The sequence below is a fragment of the Jaculus jaculus genome, chromosome 12 (genome assembly GCF_020740685.1).
Source record: "Jaculus jaculus isolate mJacJac1 chromosome 12, mJacJac1.mat.Y.cur, whole genome shotgun sequence".
Taxonomy (NCBI): Eukaryota; Metazoa; Chordata; class Mammalia; order Rodentia; family Dipodidae; genus Jaculus; species Jaculus jaculus.
In genome coordinates, this window is record NC_059113.1 from 41617333 (window position 1) to 41637184 (window position 19852).

Below are 19852 nucleotides of genomic sequence, written 5' to 3' on the forward strand. Positions count from 1 at the left end.
GAACCCGGGTCAACTGCTTGGAAGGCAGCTATGCTCACCACTATACCACCAACGCAGACAATGAGTATGGCTGTCTGGAGTGCATCAAGTTGATCTCTGTCACTAGCATGCTGGGTAAAACATGTGGACTGAAGCAGAGGGGTGTGTGAAGCTGCATTGCTGGTCACTATTCACTCCGTGAGACAATATAGGATCATCACATCCCGTGTACAGATGAGGATACCAAGGTCCAGTGAAACTAGTAAAAGGGTTTGGTAACATTTGATTAGGAGTCGAGGTCTGCAGTAACACTATGACATCACTTTCAGAATAAATGTCTTAAACACAGAAATCCCTCCTCTATGTGAGCACAACATGTCCCAAGGTTAAAAAATTGGGTCTTCTGCCAAATACACTTAAGTACACTTCATTTACGCTGGGCACGAGTACAAACCTATTTTTTCTCTGCTTTGTGTAAGCAAAATCTAAAATGGAAGCAAATGATAAAGCTCCACCCTTCCCTGCTGATGAGACATCTGTTCACAAGATCCGCCAAGGGAGCAGGCTAAGGAGGCCTCGTGGCGCAACGGTAGCGCGTCTGACTCCAGATCAGAAGGTTGCGTGTTCAAATCACGTCGGGGTCACAAGTAGTGATTATTTTCCAAATTTGTCTCACATTAAAATCCTTTGGGAAGAGTTGACATTCTGAAGAAAAAACGTATGTTACTTCAGAGGCTAACTTTTCTGCTGTCAAACACTTAAATGTTTCTTAAAATATAAATAACGATTTTTCTCTCATTTTGCTTCTGTGAATTTAAATAGCAATGCCTTTAATTTCACATTTGTTTTTTCTTAAACTTTTTCTTTTCTCATAAAATGTGTTTAGGTTTTCTACAAACAACTGCTCATGAAAAATTCTCATTTCTTGTTTGGAAAATGTAATTATGCTAATAATTTGTGTTTGTTTGTTTTGTTTTGTTTTGAATTTTTATTAACATTTTCCATGATTATAAAAAATATCCCATGGTAATTCCCTCCCTCCCCCCTGACACTTTCCCCTTTATTTTGTTTTTTGAGATAGGTTCTCACTCTCTAGCCCAGGCTGACCTGGAATTCACCTACCTCTGTCTCCTGAGTGCTGGGATTAAAGGCATGCACCACCACACTCAGCAATAAATACTCCTTAATGGAAAAATGTAGCAATACTTAATCACTTGTCAAATAATAATAATTATGTATAACTATTATCCTAAACCACTTTTCCTTTTTGGCAGTTTAGTTTAAATTTGCCATTGGTGTCCACAATCTTGTACTCTATTATTTTTGCTCATCAGGGCAGTAGAAATATGATTGTATAGTTCTTATAATTACAATGAGCCTAAAATTTGATAACAATTCTGTAAATTACTAAGCAACCTTTTTTTTTTTTTTTTTTTTGAGGTAGGGTCTCACTTGAGTTCAAGCTGACATGGAATTCACTATGTAGTCTCAGGGTGGCCTTGAACTCACCTGCAATCCTCCTGCTTCTGCTGCCTCCCAAGTGCTGGAATTAAAGGCGTGCAGCCTAGCTAAACAATTTTTTGTTGAATATCTTGACTGTCAGATTATTTCAAAGTTTTTATTTTCTCACTATTTTCACTAGCTTTTTTTTTTTTTTTTTTTTTTTGAGGGGAGGCATTTCTTCCCCACTACAGAAATAAGGTCTCACTCTAGCCCAAACTGACCTAGAATTTACTCCTAGGCCAGCCTAGGACTCACAGTGATTGACTTCTATCTCTGCCTCCGGAGTGCTAGGCTTAAAGGCATGTGCCACCATGCCAGGCTAACGTAGAATTCTTGACTCTCCTGCTTCTTCCTCCCAAGTGCTGAAATTACAATTTTGCTTCATTTTTCCTCCCTTTGTCTCTACTGAATTAGATCTATGGCAGAAATTCCTGAAACCAGTTCTTGGCTAAAGGTCTTTCTTAGTTCTACTGTTAACTACTGTCTTAAAGAACTGTGTCACTTTTTTTTTTTTCCAGAGAAACTTTTTGCTTTTAATGGAAGTAATATTAAGTCTATATACTTTAAGTTGGATCAGAAGTTTCATTTCATCTGAAAATGTTAAAGCTATTTCAGTGTAGTAAAACTTATTTTTTTCTACATAGGGAACTAAGAACAATTCTTTTAAAATTCAGGTTACAAAAGTGGTTGAAAGTTTTAAAAAGAAAAGTGAGACTAAGGGCCCATGAAGATGAAAATTGTATTTAACATGTAAAATAGTTGTTCATTTAACGTCTAGTTTAAACATGTCAGTTTTCCATTGAGTTTTTGGTTTTAATGTTTCTATCTTAATTTTTTAAATTTATTTTATTATTAACAACTTCCATGATTATAAAAAATATCCCATGGTAATGCCCTCCCTCCCCCCACTTTCTTCTTTGAAACTCCATTCTCCATCATATCCCCTTCCCCTCTCAATCAATCTCTTTTATTTTGATGTCATGATCTTTTCCTTCTATTATAATAAAGGACTGTATCACTTTTTCAAACAAAAGTGAACATTCATAGTATTATTATTTTTTTTTTCTAAGTTGTTTTCTTGTGTCTAGAATTTAGGTACCTTTTTCTTTCTTTTTCCCGTGTGTGTGTGTGTGTGTGTGTGTGTGTGTGTGTGTGTTTTGAGGTAGGGTCTCACTCTAGCCCAGGCTGACCTGGACTTCACTATGAAGTCTCAGGGTGGCCTCGAATTTGTGGCAATCCTCTTACCTCTGCCTCCCAAGTGCTGGGATTAAAAGCGTGTCCAACCACGCCTGGCTTTTCCCTTTTTTAAAGCAGAATCTCATTATACATAACCTAGCTGGCTTGGAACTCACTGTATAGACAAGGCTGGCCTCAAACTTGTAGCCATTCTCCTGCTCTTGCCTTCCAAGTGCTAGGATTATAGACATAAACCAAGCCTGATTTGTGTCCAAATTTTTCAAATGTTTTTAATCATTTAGGGTAGAATGATATACACAAATGTTACTTCTCTCTAGACATCTCAAGGACACTAAAAGCCTGGAACCATATGTATTTTTTTTTTAAGAAAAATTAGGCATGGTGGTGCATGCCTTCAATCCCAGCACTTGGGAGGCAGGGTTGGATGATTGCTGTGAGTTTGAGGCCAGCCTGAGTCTACATAGGGAATTCTAGGTCAGTCTGGACTGGAGTGAGACTCCACCTCCAAAAACAAACAACGAAAAGAAAGAAAGAAAAAAAGAAGAAGATGGCTTAGAGGTTAAGCGCTTGCCTGTGAAGCCTCAGGACCCTGGTTCGAGGCTCGATTCCCCAGGACCCAGGTTAGCCAGATACACAAGGGAATACACGCGTCTGGAGTTCATTTGCAGGCCCTGGCGTGCCCATTCTCTCTCTCCTTCTCTCTTTCTCCCTCTCTATCTGCCTCTCTCTGTCTGTCGCTCTCAAATAAATAAAGAAAAATGAAAAAAATTAAAAAAAAATAAAAAGGAAAAAAAGGAAGAAACAAAGAGAAGGAAGGATGGAGGGAGGAAGAAACAAGAGCCGGGTGTGGTGGCGCACGCCTTTAATGGGGAGGCAGAGGATTGCCGTGAGTTTGAGGCCACCCTGAGACTACATAGCTTATTCCAGGTCAGCATGAGCTAGAGTGAGACCTTGCCTCAAAAAAACCAAAGGAGAGCCGGGTGTGTTGGCACATGCCTTTAATAGCACTTGGGAGGCAGAGATAGGTGGATCACCATGAGTTTGAGGCCACCATGAGACTACAGAGTGAATTCCAGGAGATCTTATGCTAAAAAAAAACCCAGAGCATCTTGCCTAATTTTTTTTTTTTTCAAGGTAGGGTCTCACTGTAACCCAGGCTGGCCTGGAAATCACCATGTAATCTCAGGCTGGCCTTGAACTCATAGCAATTCTCCTACCTGTGCCTCCCACTAACTGTTTTTTTTTTTTTTTTAAATAAAATATTTATTTATTTGCAAGTAGAGAAAGAGTGAATTTCAGGTCAGCCTGGGCTAGGGTGATATGTCTAAGCACTTGATTGCAAACCTGCTGGCCCAGGTTTAATTCCCAATTGCTACATAAAGCTAGATGTATAGGCCCCTCCACTAAATTCTTCTTTCCAACTAGTCTCTCTTCTATTTTGTTGTCAACATTTTTCTTTTTTTTTTTTTTTTTTTTTGGTTTTTCAAGGTAGGGTCTTACTCCAGCCCAGGCTGACCTGGAATTCACTATGGAGTCTCAGGGTGGCCTCGAACTCATGGTGATGCTTCTACCTCTGCCTCCCGAGTGTTGGGATTAAAGGTGTGCGCCACCACGCCTGGCTAACATTTTTCTTTTTGCCTCCTATTATGCAGTTCTTGAATAGGTAGTAGTATCACAACCACTTTCTATGTGGAAGACTGTATTGTAGGCACTCCTCCCCTTCTTTTGGCTCTTACATTCTTCTGGCCACCTCCTCCTCAACGGTCCCTGAGCCTCAGAGGTTGTGTTTACACAGTATTTTTCTGGTAGTATAAAGTATATTGGAGGAACTCAAAGCATAGGAAATATTATGTGCCCCCTTAAAATAAGGGGGCTTGGGCTGGAGAGATGGTTTAGCAGTTCAGGTGCTTGCCTGCAAAGCCAAAGGATCCAGGTTCCATTCCCCAGGACCCAAGTAAGACAGATGCACAAGGGGGCGCAGGCTTCTGGAGTTCATTGGCAGTGGATAGGGGCCCTGGCACACCCATTCTTCCTCTCTCTCTTAAATAAATGAAAACAAATTAAAATAAGGGGCTTGAGATGCACATGGTGGCACGTGTCTGGAGTTCTTTTGTAGTGGCTAGAAACCCAGGTATGCCCATTGTCTCTTGCACTCTTTCTCTCTTATAATTTTTTTTTTAATTTTAATAAAAAATAAAATGAAAAAAAAAAAAGAGGGGGGTTCTTGAGCATCTCTGGATCTTGACACTCCTGGGTGTCTTCTAAAGACAAGGGGAACATATAAACAAAGTTTACCAATTGGTGTCGGCATAATTGCCTCTGCATTCCACAAAAAACAAAGTCAGATCCTAATTCGTACACCCACACAAGAGAAATACTAGGGTTATAGTAGGGTTTGAAACTTTTTTTTTTTGTCTCTCTCTCTCTCTAGCACGGGTTGACCTGGAGTTAACTATGTAGTCTCAGGGTGACCTCGAACTCACGGTAATCCTCCTACCTCTGCGTCCGGAGTGCTGGGATTAAAGGAGTGCACCACCACACCCCCTGGGATTTTAAATTTTCATTAAAACATGCCTTTAATCCCAGCACTCGGGAGGCAGAGGTTAGAGGATCACCGAGAGTTCGAGGCCACCCTGAGACTCCACAGTGAATTCCAGGTCAGCCTGGGCTAGAGTGAGACTCTACCTAGAAAAAAAACGAAAACAAAAAAAAAATAAAAAAAATAAAAACGAAAACAAAGAATAACTGAGGGACCGAAGAAAGTTACAAAGCCTGACGGTAGGGATCTCGGCTTCGCAGTCTTCCTCGTCTTTTGAGTCGCATCGATGACGTCGTAGAACACGTAGCCAATGAGGGTGGCCTTGGGCGGCTTCCTTGACCAATGGGGTCAGGGCGGGAGATTTGAAAGTGCCCCTGGCGGCTGACTGGACGGCGGGCTGGAGAGCTGCGGTGCGGCGGGTCCGGGTGAGCCGGCCTTTCTCGGGGACCAGGAGGGTCGGGGTCCGGTGGGCTGCTGCGAGCCAGGGCGGCGAGAGGGTCCTGGAAGTGGATGGGGCGGTAGTCGGGCGGGGGCGGTGAGATTGCACGCTCCTGGCCAACGTGCTTGACTGTGTCCTTTCCCCAGCCCAGACCGGCGCTTCCCAGTAGTAGGTCAGCACTACCGTTCTCTCCCTGTTAGGCTTCTTATGGCTGTTTCCTTCTCTGCCTAGCTCTCCTCCCGTTTTTTCCTTAAGAATGGCTCAAAAGGAGAACACCTACCCCTGGCCCTATGGCAGGCAGACGGTAAGGCCCTTCCCATCATCCCCATCCCATCTACCCCGGGAGACGAGCTCTTGCCTGGAGATTAAGGTCCTGGATGGCGGTCCTCTAAGCACTTTCTTCCTCTTCATACCAGTTTGAATCTAACCAGCCAGTGGGGACCTCTGTAGAACTAGCCTACTTGTCATATACAGATGATAGTTGGGATGGGGCCTTCAGACTGTACGTCCCACCCCTTATCCTGAAAAATCAGTCCTTGCAGCAAATAGATTCTAGAATATAAGTTATTTTTTAAAAGGCTAGGATAAATCTAAGTCACTCATTTGGAATTCATTTATTTGTGGTTCTGGGTATCAACCCCAGCCTTCGAATCTATTTTAATGATTCGTATGAACTATTTATTTATTTTCCTGTTTTGCAGACACCTTATTAAATTCCCACCTCACAAGCCGGGCGTGGTGGCGCATGCCTTTAATCCCAAGCACTCGGGAGGCAGAGAGAGGTAGGAGGATTGCCAAGAGTTCAAGGCCACCCTGAAATGACAGAGTTAATTCCAGGTCAGCCTGGACCAGAGTGAGAGCCTACCTCGAAGAAAACAAAATAAATAAATAAATAAAAATTCCCACCTCAATATCAGTTTACTTCTGGATTGTATTTTATTCAGTTTTTTTTTTTTTTCTAAGGTAGGGTCTCACTCTAGTTCAGGCTGACCTGGATTCACCATATAGTCTCAGGGTGGCTTCGAACTCGTGATCCTCCTACCTGTGCCTCCCAGGTGCTGGGATTAAAGGTTTGTGCCACCATGCCTGGCCACCTTTTTTTTTTTTTTTTTTTTTTTTTGCCACAGGCCTTCTCTTGGCTGAAGGAGATGGAAGCAGCCAGGTTTGGTGGTGCACACCTGTAATCACAACACTGGGGTTGCTGAGACAAGAGGCTTGAGGCTTTGAGACCATTTTAGGCTATATAATGGGAACCTGTTCTAAAAGACCCTTCACGCACTTCACTCCTGTTGGTGTCCATCTGGTTCACTTGTCCCAGCTTTCTCCTACATGGAGCACTGAGTAAAAGTGACAAGAGTCTGAATGAGAAACCATTGTCATTTTTATCTTTGATACTTCCAAAACAAGAAGTCACTGACCATAGTAGCACATGCCTTTAATCCCAGCACTCGGGAGGTTGAGGCAGGAGGGTCACCATGAGTTCAAGGCCACCCTGACAATACAGAGTGTATTCCAGGTCAGCCTGGCTAGAGTAGGACTCTACCTCGAAAAATAAACAAACAAAATTCCAGAACCTTGTTCAAGTTCAAGCATTAATAAATGTGGTGATGTATACAGGACTATATGGGTTGGGCAGTTTCATGTCTGAGCAAATGGTATGGGCCATGGTCAGAGAAGTGAAATATTAGGTGTTGAGGTGAGTCGTTTGCCTCTTGTCTTAGGTTGTACTTATTTATTTAGGTAGTTTAACCCCCCCCACCCCCCCGTCAAGGTAAGGTCTTGTTCTAGCCCAAGCTGACCTGGAATTCACTATGTAGTCTCAGGGTGGCCTCTAACTCACAGTGATCCTCTTACTACCTCATAAATGCTGGGGTTAAAGGCATATGCCACCAAACCCAGCTTAATTTTATTGAGGGAAGGTAGCTTTGAGACAGGATTTCTTGTAGCCCAGGCTGGCTTTAAACTTACTATGTAGCTAAGTATGATCTTGAACTGTTTATCCTCCTGCCTTAACCTCAATTATAGGTATGCACCAACACCCAGCTCTTAGGTTGTTTCTTTTTTCCCTCTATTTCTCCCTCCCTCTCTCTCTCTCTCTCTTTTTACTAGTCCAGTCTGGTCTCGAACTTCCACAATCCTCCTACCTCAGCCTCTCAAGTGCTGAGATTATAGGTGTGAGCCACCATTCCTGGCTTTAGATTTTTTTTTTTTGTTTGTTTGTTTTTTTCTTGAGATAGGGTCTCTATCCCAGGCTGACCTGAAATTCACTATGTACTCTCAGGGTGGCCTTAAACTCATGGTGATCCTCCTATCTCTGCCTCCTGAGTGCTGGGATTAAAGGTGTGCATCAGCATGCCCTGCCTCAGGTCTTTTTTTTTTTTCAAGGTGGGGTCTCACTCTAGCCCAGGCTGACCTGAAATTCACTACATAGTCTCAGGGTGGCCTTGAACTCAACAACAATCCTCCTACCTCTGTCTCCCAAGTGCTGGAATTAAAGGCGTGCACCACCACATTCAGCTTTTTTTTTTAATATTTTATTTTTATTTATTTATGTATTTATTTATTTATTTGAGAGAGAGAGAGAGAGAATGGGTGCACCAAGGCCTCCAGCCGCTGCAAATGAACTCCAGATGCATGCACCACCTTGTGCATCTAGTTTACATGGGTCCTGGGGAATTGAACCTAGGTCCTTTGGCTCTGCAGGCAAGCTCCTCAACTGCTTAGCCATCTCTTCAGCCCTCAGGTTATTTCTTTTCTTTGTTTCTTTTTCTTTTTCTTTCTTTTTTTTTTTTTTTTTTTTTTTTTTGGTTGAGGGGTAGAGTCTCTGGCCCAGGCTGACCTGGAATTCACTATGTAATCTCAGGGTGGCCTCGAACTCATGGTGATCCTCCTACCTCTGCCTCCCGAGTGCTGGGATTAAAGGTGTGTGCCACCACGCCCAGCGTCCCGCAGGTTATTTCTTACAAACCCATTTAATGTGGAGTTATGAGTAGAATCTTGGGTTTAGGCTGTCAGATTGTGTATTATTGTTCTTTGAGCTGTGGGTGAATATGTGGGTAGCTCTTATCAAGTAGCTGAAATACTACTTGTAGCACATTCCAGCCAAGTCATGGGAACAAAAGCACCCTCAGAGCTACCCCTTGCTCCTCAGTCTCAATCAGGCCTCAACACCCTGCCCCAGAGAGTCCTCCTCCGGAAGGAGCTTTCCACTCCATCTGCTCTTGTCCTCATGAATCGCTCCAATGGCCAGCCCTCAGGTATCTGGGAAGGGGAGAAATGATTGACTTGCAGGGGAATAAGGTGTTGGGTTAGAATGTTGAAAGAGGGATTTAACATACTTGCTCTTTCCTTAGCTGTACTTAGCCAGAAGGTGACTGAGAACAGCAATGGGGGCCTTAATGGCATGTAAGTATCTCATGGGGGGGGGGGCAGTGCAGAGGCAGGGAAATAGGGGAGGTAAAATGCAAGGGGCAAGGGGAGTAGGGATGGAAAGAAAGAGGGCAATAAGTGACTAAGGGGAAAACAAACACCTCAGAGGATACACAAGCCAGAACTGAGCTGCCTCCCCCCCCCTCCACACTTTCTAACTAGACGTCCTCTCACAATTGACGACTTTGAGATTGGGCGTCCACTGGGCAAAGGCAAATTTGGAAATGTATACTTGGCTCGGGAGAAGAAAAGCCATTTCATCGTGGCACTCAAAGTCCTCTTCAAGTCTCAGATTGAGAAGGAGGGAGTGGAGCACCAACTGCGCAGGGAAATCGAAATTCAGGCCCACCTGCAGTATGTCTTGCCCCTCAGCCCCTTCTCTGTATCCCCACCCCCAACCTCTCCATAGATCCCACCACTCCACATTGCTGTCTCTGCAATCAGAGCCCTGTCTTGCTCAGTCTAGTCCAGCTGCCTACCTCCCACTTAACTACTCTCAGCCCTGATCCATGTCTGACCTCAGTTCATCATCCTACTGGGTCTTGGCTAACTGTCCTGGGTCTAAATGCAGCCTGGGGCCTTCTTTTTCTTTACCTCAGGCATCCCAACATCCTGCGTCTCTACAACTATTTCTATGACCGGCGCAGAATCTACCTGATTCTGGAGTATGCACCACGAGGGGAGCTGTACAAGGAACTACAGAAGAGCCGAACTTTTGATGAGCAGCGAACAGCCACGGTCCGGGCGGGTGGGCACCTGGGACCTGCCTCCGGGTGTGAGGCTGGGGCCACTGCTTGTAGCTGGAGACCTGATCTCCTGTGGTTGGCTCTCCCAGATCATGGAAGAATTGTCAGATGCTCTGATGTACTGCCATGAGAAGAAAGTGATTCACAGGGACATAAAACCAGAGAACCTGCTCTTAGGGCTGCAGGGAGAACTGAAGATTGCTGACTTCGGCTGGTCTGTGCACGCCCCCTCCTTGAGGTATGGTGGGCTGAAGAAGGCCCAACCCTGGTGTGAGGCTGTGACATTGAACAGAAAACCCTTCTGTATCTTGTTAACTCCTGAACAATGGGGTTTGTCACCATGCCAATATAGACACAGCAGTAGCTATACAAAACTAGGCAACTCAACAATGTTGTCATCTAGATGTACCAATATTCCACAAAGTATATTGGGACCTCTCTCGCCATATCATTCAAAAACTCTGACACCTTATTACTATTATTATTTTAGTTCTTGAGGTAAAGTCTCAGGCTGGTCTTGAACTCACAGCAATCCTCCTACCTCTGCCTTCCCAGTGCTGGGATTGAAAGTATGTACCACCACGCCTGGCATGGCACTTTATTTATTTATTTTAAATAATCTTTTATTAACAACTTCCACAATTATAAGCAATATCCCATGGTAATTCCCTCCCTTTCCCCACTTTCCCTTTTGAAACTCCACTCTTCATCATATCCTCTCCCCCTCTCAATCAGTCTCTCTTTTATTTTGATGTCATGATCTTTTCCTCCTATTATGATGGTCTTGTGTAGGTGGTGTCAGGCACTGTGAGGTCATGGATATCCAGGCCATTTTGTGTCTGGAGGAGCACGTTGTAAGGAGTCCTACCCTTCCTCTTGTCTCTTACGTTCTTTCTGCCACCTCTTTTGCAATGGACCCCAAGCCACGGAAGGTGTGATTGATAAATTTCAGTGCAGAGCACTCCTCTGTCACTTCTCAGCACCATGGTGCCTTCTGAGCCATCCCAAGGTCACTGCCATCTGAAAAGAGAAGGTTCTCTAGCCAGAAGTGAGAGTAGCTTTAGTATATGGGTATGAACATTAAGAGAAGCGCTTACTAGGCATTTTGGTGCTCACTTTACTTTTAGCCAGACAGTAGCAGACATTACATTCCTAGGGCTCATGACTACCCCTGTTGTAGGTTTTCAGTATCAGGGATACAATGCCATGGAGCGGGCCTCCAGTCAAATTAGAGGGCAATTGGTTTCCCCCGTGATAGATGTGCCACTATTGCACCTGTTGGCTCATTTGGCCTGGCAGGCTGAATATAAGGCTTGTAGTATCCATTGTTGAGTATCTTCACTGGTGATTTCTCTCTCTTCCATTGAACTGCATGCAGCATGGCTTTTTTCCAGCTTTCTGTCAGCTGGTCTACATGGAGGAGGTTTTCAGCTCAGCTCCAGCAGGGTTTCTCTGGGACCTTGCAGCCCAAGTATGTGGAGTCTTCAGCAATAGGGTCTTATCATCTATTCCTGGTGGGAAACCAAGGGCCTCAGCAATGGCCTGTAATGTTTTGGGGGCATCAGGGACCTCCCTGGGCAACAACTCACTGGAGGTATCCCATCCCTGGCATGAAAATTTTCTAGTATCAATCTATGGCTCTTGTGTGTTGCATTGTCCAAAACCGGAGGATTCCATATGATTTGTTTATATCCTCTTAGATTTTGATTAACCCTCCCTCCATCTTTCCTTTACTCAGTCTCTTTCTCTAACCTCACTTAGACCTTTTTACCCCCATTAATCTGTTCTTTTACTTACATATAGACAATGCCTTCCTATTAGGTCCCTTTCTCCCTCCCTTTTTACTTCCTTTATATCTCCTTTCTAGCTTACTGACCTATGCTACTCCATTTTCTTCCTACTTACACAGAAGTCAAGTTATTTGTACCTATGTTCCACATATGAGAGAGAACGTGTGACATTTGGTTTTCTGGGCCTGGCTTTCCTCACTTCATATAATCTCATAACTTCATTTTTCTTTACTGCTGAGTAGAACTCCATTGATGGCACTTTATTTTTAAATAATTTTATTTATTTGCAAGGAGAGAGAGAATGAGAGTGCCACGGCAACAAACTCTGGCTTTAAGTGGGTACAGGGAGAACAAACCCAGACCTTCAGGTTTTACAAGCAAGTGCCTTAAACAGCTGAGGCATCTCTCCAGTCTTTATTTATTGATTGATTTTTAAGAAGATGAAGTCTCACTGTGTTGTTCAAGACAGTAAGGAAAGAAAACTATCTGGTTTTGAGGCCCCTGTCTACTTTCCCATTCCCATCAGGAGGAAGACCATGTGTGGTACCCTGGACTATCTGCCCCCAGAGATGATTGAGGGGCGCACACACAATGAGAAGGTAGACCTGTGGTGCATTGGGGTACTCTGCTATGAGCTGATGGTAGGAAACCCACCCTTCGAAAGCCCTACGCACAACGAGACATATCGTCGGATTGTCAAGGTTGGATGGCTGCCTGGGCTTGGTGTGCTATAAGAGGCCAGGGACTGGTGGAGGGGAGTGGGTTGCTGTAAGTGGATTTGCAGGACACTGAGGAAATTTCTAAACAGAATGAATCATCAAGGTAAATATAGCCAAGGAGACACATAGGCAGTTATTCTCTTTCCACACCTGCAGGTGGATTTGAAGTTTCCCCCTTCTGTGCCTGCGGGAGCCCAGGACCTCATCTCCAAGCTGCTCAAGCATAACCCCTCCGAACGGCTGCCTTTAGCCCAGGTCTCAGCACACCCTTGGGTCCGGGTTCACTCACGGCGGATACTGCCTCCCTCGGCCGCTCAATCTGTCCCATGATTTACTCAGTTGTGTTTGTACATCTGTGTATGTGTTGGGAGAAGAGGAAATGGTGGCCTGTTCCTTTAGTAGTTTTTGTTTTTTAATCTCATTTTATTTAATAAAGCCTGAAGTTTTTGTATGTGTGAGTGTAGGGGTTTCTAGGTGGAGTCCTTGCTGTGGGTGAAGCTGTCCTGTAGAGGAAAAGAGATGTTCTTCTCATGGGGTTGAGGACAGACACTGCATTGTTACCCCCAGTAACTCCCCACTTTCTCTGCTCTTTCACCTTGTCACCTCCCAGCCACCTACAAACTCTTCTTGCTCCTGTTCTGACTCCCAGAGTCTGGAGGTGCTGGGAGGCCTTAGATCCCCACTGTTCTGCTTGGGCAGCCAACTCTGTCCATCTTTTCCTGACTTTTAATCTTTTTGGCCCCTGATTCATTTCCTGTCACTTTGCCAACCTGGGAGTAACCGAGCATGGCTATACTCTAGAGTTGGTCTGTTTCCCTGCTCCCTTTCAGGACCTAACACTGGAGTAGATAAAGCAGGGAAGCAGTGCAAGATGAGTGATAAGTGTGATTAAATGTGATGCTTGCCAGGTGTGGTGGTGCATGCCTTTAATTCCAGCACTCAGGAGGCAGAGGTAGGATCACCATGCGTTCAAGGCCAACCTGAGACTACATAGTAAATTCTAGGTCAGCCTGGGCTAGAGTGAAACCCTACCTTGAAAAAAGCCAGAGTAATAATAATAAAATAAAATTATAAATAATTGTGATACTTGCTATAGTTGTTCTTTTCTTTTTTGAATGTTTTATTTTCAATGAGAGATACAGACAGAGAGAGACAGAGAGAATGGGTATGTCATGGCCTCTAGCCACTGAAAACAAATTCTAGATGCATATATCACTTTGTGCATCCGGCTTATGTGGATACTGGGGAATTGAACCCAGGTCATTAGACTGCAGGCAAGCGCCTTAACGCTGAGCTATTTCTCCAGCCCTATTGTTCTTCTTGTTTGCCATGCTGAGGATGGAACCCAGTACTTTATCCATGCTGGGCAAGCATTCTACTTCTGAGCCCCATTCCCAGTCCTTGCCACAGGTTTTGTTTTGTTTCGTGCTGGATTCTCACCATGTAGCTCAGGGTTGCCTCAAAATTACAAACTTTGGGCCTCTTATAGGCATGTTACCACTATACCTGGCTTGCTGTAAGTTTTTCATAGATTTCCCTTATTTGGAAAGAAGGCTAATTCTAGTTTGCTAATGATTTTTTGGGGGGTGGGGGTTATAAAAATTGGCTTTAAAACCATGTATGGTGGCACATGCCTTTAATCCTAGCACTTGGGAGACAGAAGTAGGAGGGATCGCCATGAGTTCGAGGCCATGCTGAGACTGCATAGTGTATTCCAGGTCAGCTTGGGCAAGAGTGAGACCCTACCTCAAAAAAAAAAAGGGGGGGGCGCATGGGGGTGGGGGGCCCTGGTATGGTGGTGCATGCCTTTAATCCCAGCACTGTGGAGGCCAAGGTAGGAGAATCACCATGAGTTTGAGGCCACTCCGAGACTACATAGTGAATTCCAGGTCAACCTAAGCTAGAGTGAGGTCCTCCCTCAAAAAAAAAAGACTTTAATCAAATGGTTTTTTTTTTTTTTCTGTATATATTATTTGCTTTTAATCAATTGATGTATGAATAAATTTTATCTTATTCTGGACATGCATATTAGATTCCTAGGGTTATTAACAAATGACACAGATCAATAGAAATTTATTCATTAGTGAGTGTGCATGTGTGTATATGCACACTTTCTTTTTTTGTTTGTTTTCTTGGATCTCACTGTAGCTCAGGCTGATCTGGAATTCACTCTGTAGTCTCAGGGTGGCCTTGAACACTCTGCGATCCTCCTACCTCTGCCTCCCAAATGTGTGCGCCACTATGCCTGGCTCTGTCTCTCTCTCTCTCTCTCTTTTTTTTTTGGTAGTTCAGGCTGATCTGGAATTCACTCTGTAGTCTCAGGGTGTGTGATACCATGCCCAGCTTTCAGCCATGATTTTAATTTAATTGGAACCTTTCCTCTGAGGAAATATTTGACATAGCCAGTCAGTGTATGAGGAGTTAGCATTTCCATTCCCCAGTAGGGGATGCACATAGCATGGCCTCTCACATAGCCATCAAGACCTTGTATACTGGGAGTTTGAGAGACCACTCAGCAGTTAAAGATGTTTGCTTGTAAAGCATGATGCCTCGGTTTAGTTCCCCAGAACTCACATAAAGCCAGGTGCACAAGGTGGATGCATGCATCTGGGGTTCGTTTACAATGGCAGGAGGCCCTGGCATGTCCATTCTTTCTTAAGTAAATAAATAATTTTTGTACTGGGAAGTCCCCAGACATTGTGTAGTAATTTCTCCTGTATCACTGTCATAAAATACATAAAATAAAAACAAGGAAGAAGGGCTGGAGAGATGGCTTAGTGGTTAAGCGCTTGCCTGTGAGGCCTGAAGACCCCGGTTCAAGGTTTGATTCCCCAGGACCCATGTTAGCCAGATGCACAAGGGGTCTTACATGTTTGGAGTTCATTTGCAGTGGCTGGAGGGCCTGATATGCCCATTCTCTCTCTATCTACCTCTGTCTGTCGCTCTCAAATAAATAAATAAAAATGAACAAAAAAATTTAAAAAAAGGAAGAAATATTTTGGCTTGGGATCTCAGCTCAGACTGTTGCGCAGCCTCATCAAGTGCAAAGTTAGGTAGATTATTATGGTGGCAGGGGCATGTGATGGCATGCAATGAAGGAATTGCTTAACCTTACTTGGAAGCAGAGCTAAGCTAGCCTGGGCATGGGCAAGTCCCTACCTCAAACAACATTAACAACAAAGCCCTATCCTCACAGATGGGACTGTAAAGGCCAATGTTGGAGCTGCAAAAATCAGAAGTAAGGGCTGGAGAGATGGCTTAGCGGTTAAGCGCTTGCCTGTGAAGCCTAAGGACCCCGGTTCGAGGCTCGGTTCCCCAGGTCCCACGTTAGCCAGATGCACAAGGGGGCGCACGCGTCTGGAGTTCGTTTACAGAGGCTGGAAGCCCTGGCGCGCCCATTCTCTCTCTCTCCCTCTACTGTCTTTCTCCCTGTGTCTGTCGCTCTCAAATAAGTAAAAAAAAAAAAAAAAAAAAATCAGAAGTAAAGATTATAAAATGAAGGCTGGATAGATGGCTTAGCATTTAAGGTGCTTGCCTGCAAAGCCAAAGGACTCATGTTCGATTCCCTAGAACCAACATAAGCCAGATGCACAAAGTAGCACATGCACCTGGAGTTTGTTTGCAGTGGCTGGAGGCCCTAGCGTGCCCATTCTCTTCTAATCTCTCTTTTATTGCCTCTTCTCCGTCAAGTAAATAAATAAAAATAAAACATAAAAAGATTGTAAATTGATATGATCTGTAGTGACTGCGAATTTTTCACACGACGATTTATAAACTATAATAGTGGTTATTTATTTAAAGAGATTGGACATGCCAGGGCCTCCTCTGTAAATGAAGACACCCATGGTATTCTGTACATCTGGCTTTATGTGGGTATAGGGGAGTCAAACCCAGGCCACGCAGCTTTGCAAGGAAATTGCTTTAACCACTGAGACATTTCCCCAGCCAAACAGCCATTTTTATGTTTTTTTTTTTTTTTTTCCTTTTTCGAAGTAGGGTCTCACTCTGGTCCAGGCTGACCTGGAATTAACGCTGTAGTCTCAGGGTGGCCTTGAACTCAGGGCGATCCTCCTACCTCTGCCTTCCGAGTGCTGGGATTAAAGGCGTGCGCCACCACGCCCGGCTCAAACAGCCATTTTTAAATGCTTATTTATTTATATATCTATAGAGAGAGAATGGGTGACTCAGGGTCTCCTGCTTCAAAAGAACTCCAGAGGTATGCACCACTTTGTGCAACTGGCTTTACGTGGGGGCTGGAGAGTCAAACCCAGATTGTCAGGCTTTGCCAGGTAGCATCTTTAACTCGTGTTTTGTTTTTTTTTTAATCCTGCCGATTTATTGTCTATAATTATGGAAGTTGTCAATTAAAACAAAACTGCATTTGCCAGGCGTGGTGGCGCAGGCCTTTAATCCCAGCATTCAGGAAGCAGAGGTAGGAGGATCGCGGTGAGTTCGAGGCCACCCTGAGACTACACAGTGAATTCCAGGTAAGCCTGTCCTGGGAAGATACCTTATCTCGAGAAACCAAAAATAAACAAAACTAAACAAAAACCTTTCCAATTTAATTAAAAAAGAAGAATCTCTAGGAACTCCAGGAATGGTCCTTTTGAGTATGACTGGCGAGCAGTAACTGTGGGTGGAGCGTCTCGGCAGTGTCCTCGCGCGGGACTAGAGTTATTTCGGGGACCGTGGTCTTTAACGATCTGCCCCCTCAACTTTCTGAAAGGGCGGAGCGCCGAGCACAGCTGTCACCTCCTCTGGTCCACCCGACTGGCTTTCACGTGCGTCCCGTAGTCAATACCAGCTCTCCTTCCGGGACTTCCTGGCCGCTTCGTCCAATCGCAGAGTTCTTCCCGTCCCGCACCATTGTCAGCCGGCCACCAATCGGCGCGCCTCTGTCCACGCCCCTTAAAGGCGCCGCCGTCTCCTCGGGAGAGCCTGGAGACGGGCCCATTGCTGGGTTCCGGCCCCCACCCCGTAGTATGGAGTCGTCCCGGGGGCGGCCGAGGCCAGAGCTGGACCTCTTGACTGTCGTTGAACAGCAAGCTTCGATTCCGAGCGGCTGGCCCACCCGGACGCCCTGCACGCCGTCCTCAGCCCCGAGCGGGTCGGGGGAAGAGGTTGAGAACGTTGCGGTCGCGAGCCGTCATCACTCCACAGCGTCCCTGATCACTTCAGGCGGTAGCATCGGTCCCCGGCCGGAACGGGAAGCTTGGCAAGAGCAGTCCGGCTCGGGAACCACACCGTCCGGGTCCGGGGGGCGCCGGGGGACTCCGGGTTCCGAGTACGACCCGCCCCTGTCCTCCCGACCCCCGGGGAACACTGAGCTGGGGGAGGAGCGGCCTGCGTGGGGCTGGGTGTGCCGTCGAGGGGGCGCTGGAGGCGTGGAGATGAACGCCGAGCTGGCGCCGCGGGAGGAGGAAGACCACGATCACGACGACGAGGAGGATGAGGAAGCGGCGGGGGCCGGCCGGGCTGGCCGCTCGTTTTCCAGCCGCCTCCAGGACAGCCGCAGCCTGGACGGGCTGAGTGGGGCGTGCGGAGGCGGCGGGGCGGCGGCGGCGGCTGGGGGTGCTGCGGAACCCGGCGCCGGCGGCGGGCGTCGAGCCACGATCTCCAGCCCCCTGGAGCTGGAGGGTACGGTGAGCCGTCACGGCGACCTCACCCACTTTGTAGCCAACAACCTACAGCTCAAGATCCGTCTGAGTGGCGCCCCTCCCCCCCTTCCCCCGGCCCCCGTGCGGCCCTGCCAGACTCCAGCGCCCACTCCTACTATCCCTCCCATCGACCCCGACGTGCTGCGGGATCTGGAGAGGCTGAGCCGCGACCTGGGCGGCCGAGTGGACCGTCTGCTTCGCGGGCTGGGTGGTGCGGTGCAGGAGCTGACGGCTCTGAGCGTGGGCTGCATCCAGACCTACCGTGACGCCGTGGACTCCTTAGGCGAAGCCGTGGACATGAGCATCAAGGGCATGTACACTCTGCTGGCGCGCTGCGAGGAGTTGGAGCGGGCTCTGCAACCAGTTCAGGGGCTGGCGCGGCAAGTCCGAGATATCCGACGCACCCTGGAGGTGTTGGAGGCCCTATGCAAGTGACTCGGGGAGCACATAGGAGGCCATGCCTGGTCTGGCCAGGGCTAGGGCCCAGAAGGACTGTAGAAGGAGCCCTAGTGGGAAGTACCTGCTGAGAGGAGACCTGTGCATTGGAGGTTCTTCTGAAGCCTTTAGCTGCCCTGTGCACACTCACTGAACTTAAGGAATGTGTGTGGGGAGATTCTCCTGGTGGGAGTGGATGCTGCTCTGCTTCTATTCAGTTGGCTATCACTACCCAGTTCTTTCTAACTCTTTTCCTATTCCTCATCCTGAGGAACACTGGGCTTTAGGTCTACGCTGGAGGGTAGGGACATACTCCCATATGTAATGAGGAGAAGTAAACAGATGAGGCCCCAGTTCCTCTGTGGCCATCCGTATTCAAGTGGCCCTACCTCAGGTGCCTCAGAGGCTTTCGGAGCAGTGGTACTTGGCCACACAGTATACAAGCAAGGAAGCACACCGCAGATGGAAAGATAGATCTTGCTTCTTCCTTCTGGTCCCCTACAACACCACAGGGTGGAGCTAAGAGGATTGCTTTGCATGGTGGATTGAGGTGGGAGGTGTCTCACTGCTGTCAGGGTTCAGGTAGAATTGTCGCTGGTTTTGACGTCCACCTGTTATGGAGTGTTCCAATCAGTTTGGCTTTCTGAGTTTTTTGTTTGTTTGTTTGTTTTTGTTTTTCTTTCTGTGTGTGTGCGCGTGTGTGTGTGGAATTAAAGTGCTGCTACTGCTGAAGGCTGAGCCCGTTGTCTCTGTGGGATTGTAGGGGCTGACAAGGAATGGGAAGAAGGTTGGTCTTGTTCCTGGAGCTCCTTGGGGGCAGGAACTGGGAATGTGGTGGTATGTCCTAGCCTAGATGGTTCCTACGGGTAGCAGATCTGAAGAATAAGAGGTAGGTAATCAAAAATGAGCATGGGGGTGCACGCCTTTAATTCCAGCACGGGGGAGGCAGAGGTAGGAGGATGGTCATGAGTTTGAGGCCACCCTAAGACTTAAGACTGCATAGTAAATTCCAGGTCAGCCTGAGCTACAGCGAGACTCTTATCTCAGAAAAAAAAAAAAAAAAGTAGGTAATCGCAATTGCACAGGGGCCCAGTGGGCCAATAAAATTCAGAAATACCAGATTCTCTAAAAGATGAGGGAAAGGCTATCCCCGCCCCCTCACGTCCTGATGGACAGGCAGGTGTTGGGCAGATTGGACGTCTTGGCTGTGGAATAAATTATTAACCCTTTTTTGGGGGTGGGGGTTAGAGGTAGGGTTTCAGTTTAGCCTAGGCTGACCTGAAACTCACTTTGTAGTCTCAGGGTGGCCTGGAATTCATGGCACTCCTCCTCCCTCTGCCTCCAAAGTGCTGGGATTAAAGGCGTGTGCCACCACACCCGGCAAATACGAACACCTGCCAGCTCTAATTCAGAGTATTT

General features: G+C 46.3%; 2 protein-coding genes and 2 non-coding genes across 5 annotated transcripts in view; 3 read left to right on the forward strand and 1 right to left on the reverse strand.

The window, feature by feature from the left end:
• Positions 1-55, reverse strand: part of Trnag-ucc — a 72-nt gene extending 17 nt beyond the window's left edge. Inside the window, exon 1 of the tRNA in view lies at positions 1-55. This exon is cut by the window's left edge and continues 17 nt beyond it. This is a non-coding gene — a tRNA (tRNA-Gly).
• A 496-nt stretch (positions 56-551) lies between these two features.
• Trnaw-cca lies at positions 552-623 on the forward strand. Its single transcript has one exon. It is a non-coding gene; the product is annotated as a tRNA-Trp (tRNA).
• A 4950-nt stretch (positions 624-5573) lies between these two features.
• On the forward strand, positions 5574-12792 carry Aurkb (aurora kinase B). Of its 2 annotated transcripts, XM_045131131.1 has the most exons (9): positions 5574-5643; positions 5889-5961; positions 8809-8914; positions 9011-9062; positions 9249-9440; positions 9686-9824; positions 9922-10070; positions 12149-12323; positions 12498-12792. In XM_045131131.1, exons 2-9 carry the CDS (start codon positions 5914-5916, stop codon positions 12669-12671), a joined length of 1035 nt encoding a protein of 344 aa, XP_044987066.1. In that variant the 5' UTR covers positions 5574-5643; positions 5889-5913; the 3' UTR covers positions 12672-12792. The 2 variants fall into 2 exon arrangements, with proteins under 2 accessions (XP_044987066.1, XP_044987067.1); XM_045131132.1 differs by lacking the exons at positions 5574-5643; positions 5889-5961; positions 8809-8914; positions 9011-9062; positions 9249-9440 and having other exon boundaries at positions 9754-9834.
• A 4018-nt stretch (positions 12793-16810) lies between these two features.
• On the forward strand, positions 16811-19165 carry Borcs6 (BLOC-1 related complex subunit 6). Its single transcript, XM_004663156.2, has 2 exons — positions 16811-16828; positions 17068-19165. The coding sequence occupies exon 2, from the start codon at positions 17324-17326 to the stop codon at positions 18431-18433; it is 1110 nt and encodes a 369-aa protein (XP_004663213.2). The 5' UTR covers positions 16811-16828; positions 17068-17323; the 3' UTR covers positions 18434-19165.
• Positions 19166-19852: the final 687 nt, after the last annotated feature.

Excerpts from the sequence above, each read along its gene's own strand:
- Aurkb (XM_045131131.1), top strand. The coding sequence starts at position 5,914 with ATGGCTCAAAAGGAGAACACCTACCCCTGGCCCTATGGCAGGCAGACG. Across the intron at positions 5,962-8,808 it reads GGCCCTATGGCAGGCAGACG|TCTCAATCAGGCCTCAACAC; the intron begins GTAAGGCCCTTC and ends CTTGCTCCTCAG. Across the intron at positions 9,441-9,685 it reads GAAATTCAGGCCCACCTGCA|GCATCCCAACATCCTGCGTC; the intron begins GTATGTCTTGCC and ends TCTTTACCTCAG.
- Borcs6 (XM_004663156.2), top strand. The coding sequence starts at position 17,324 with ATGGAGTCGTCCCGGGGGCGGCCGAGGCCAGAGCTGGACCTCTTGACT.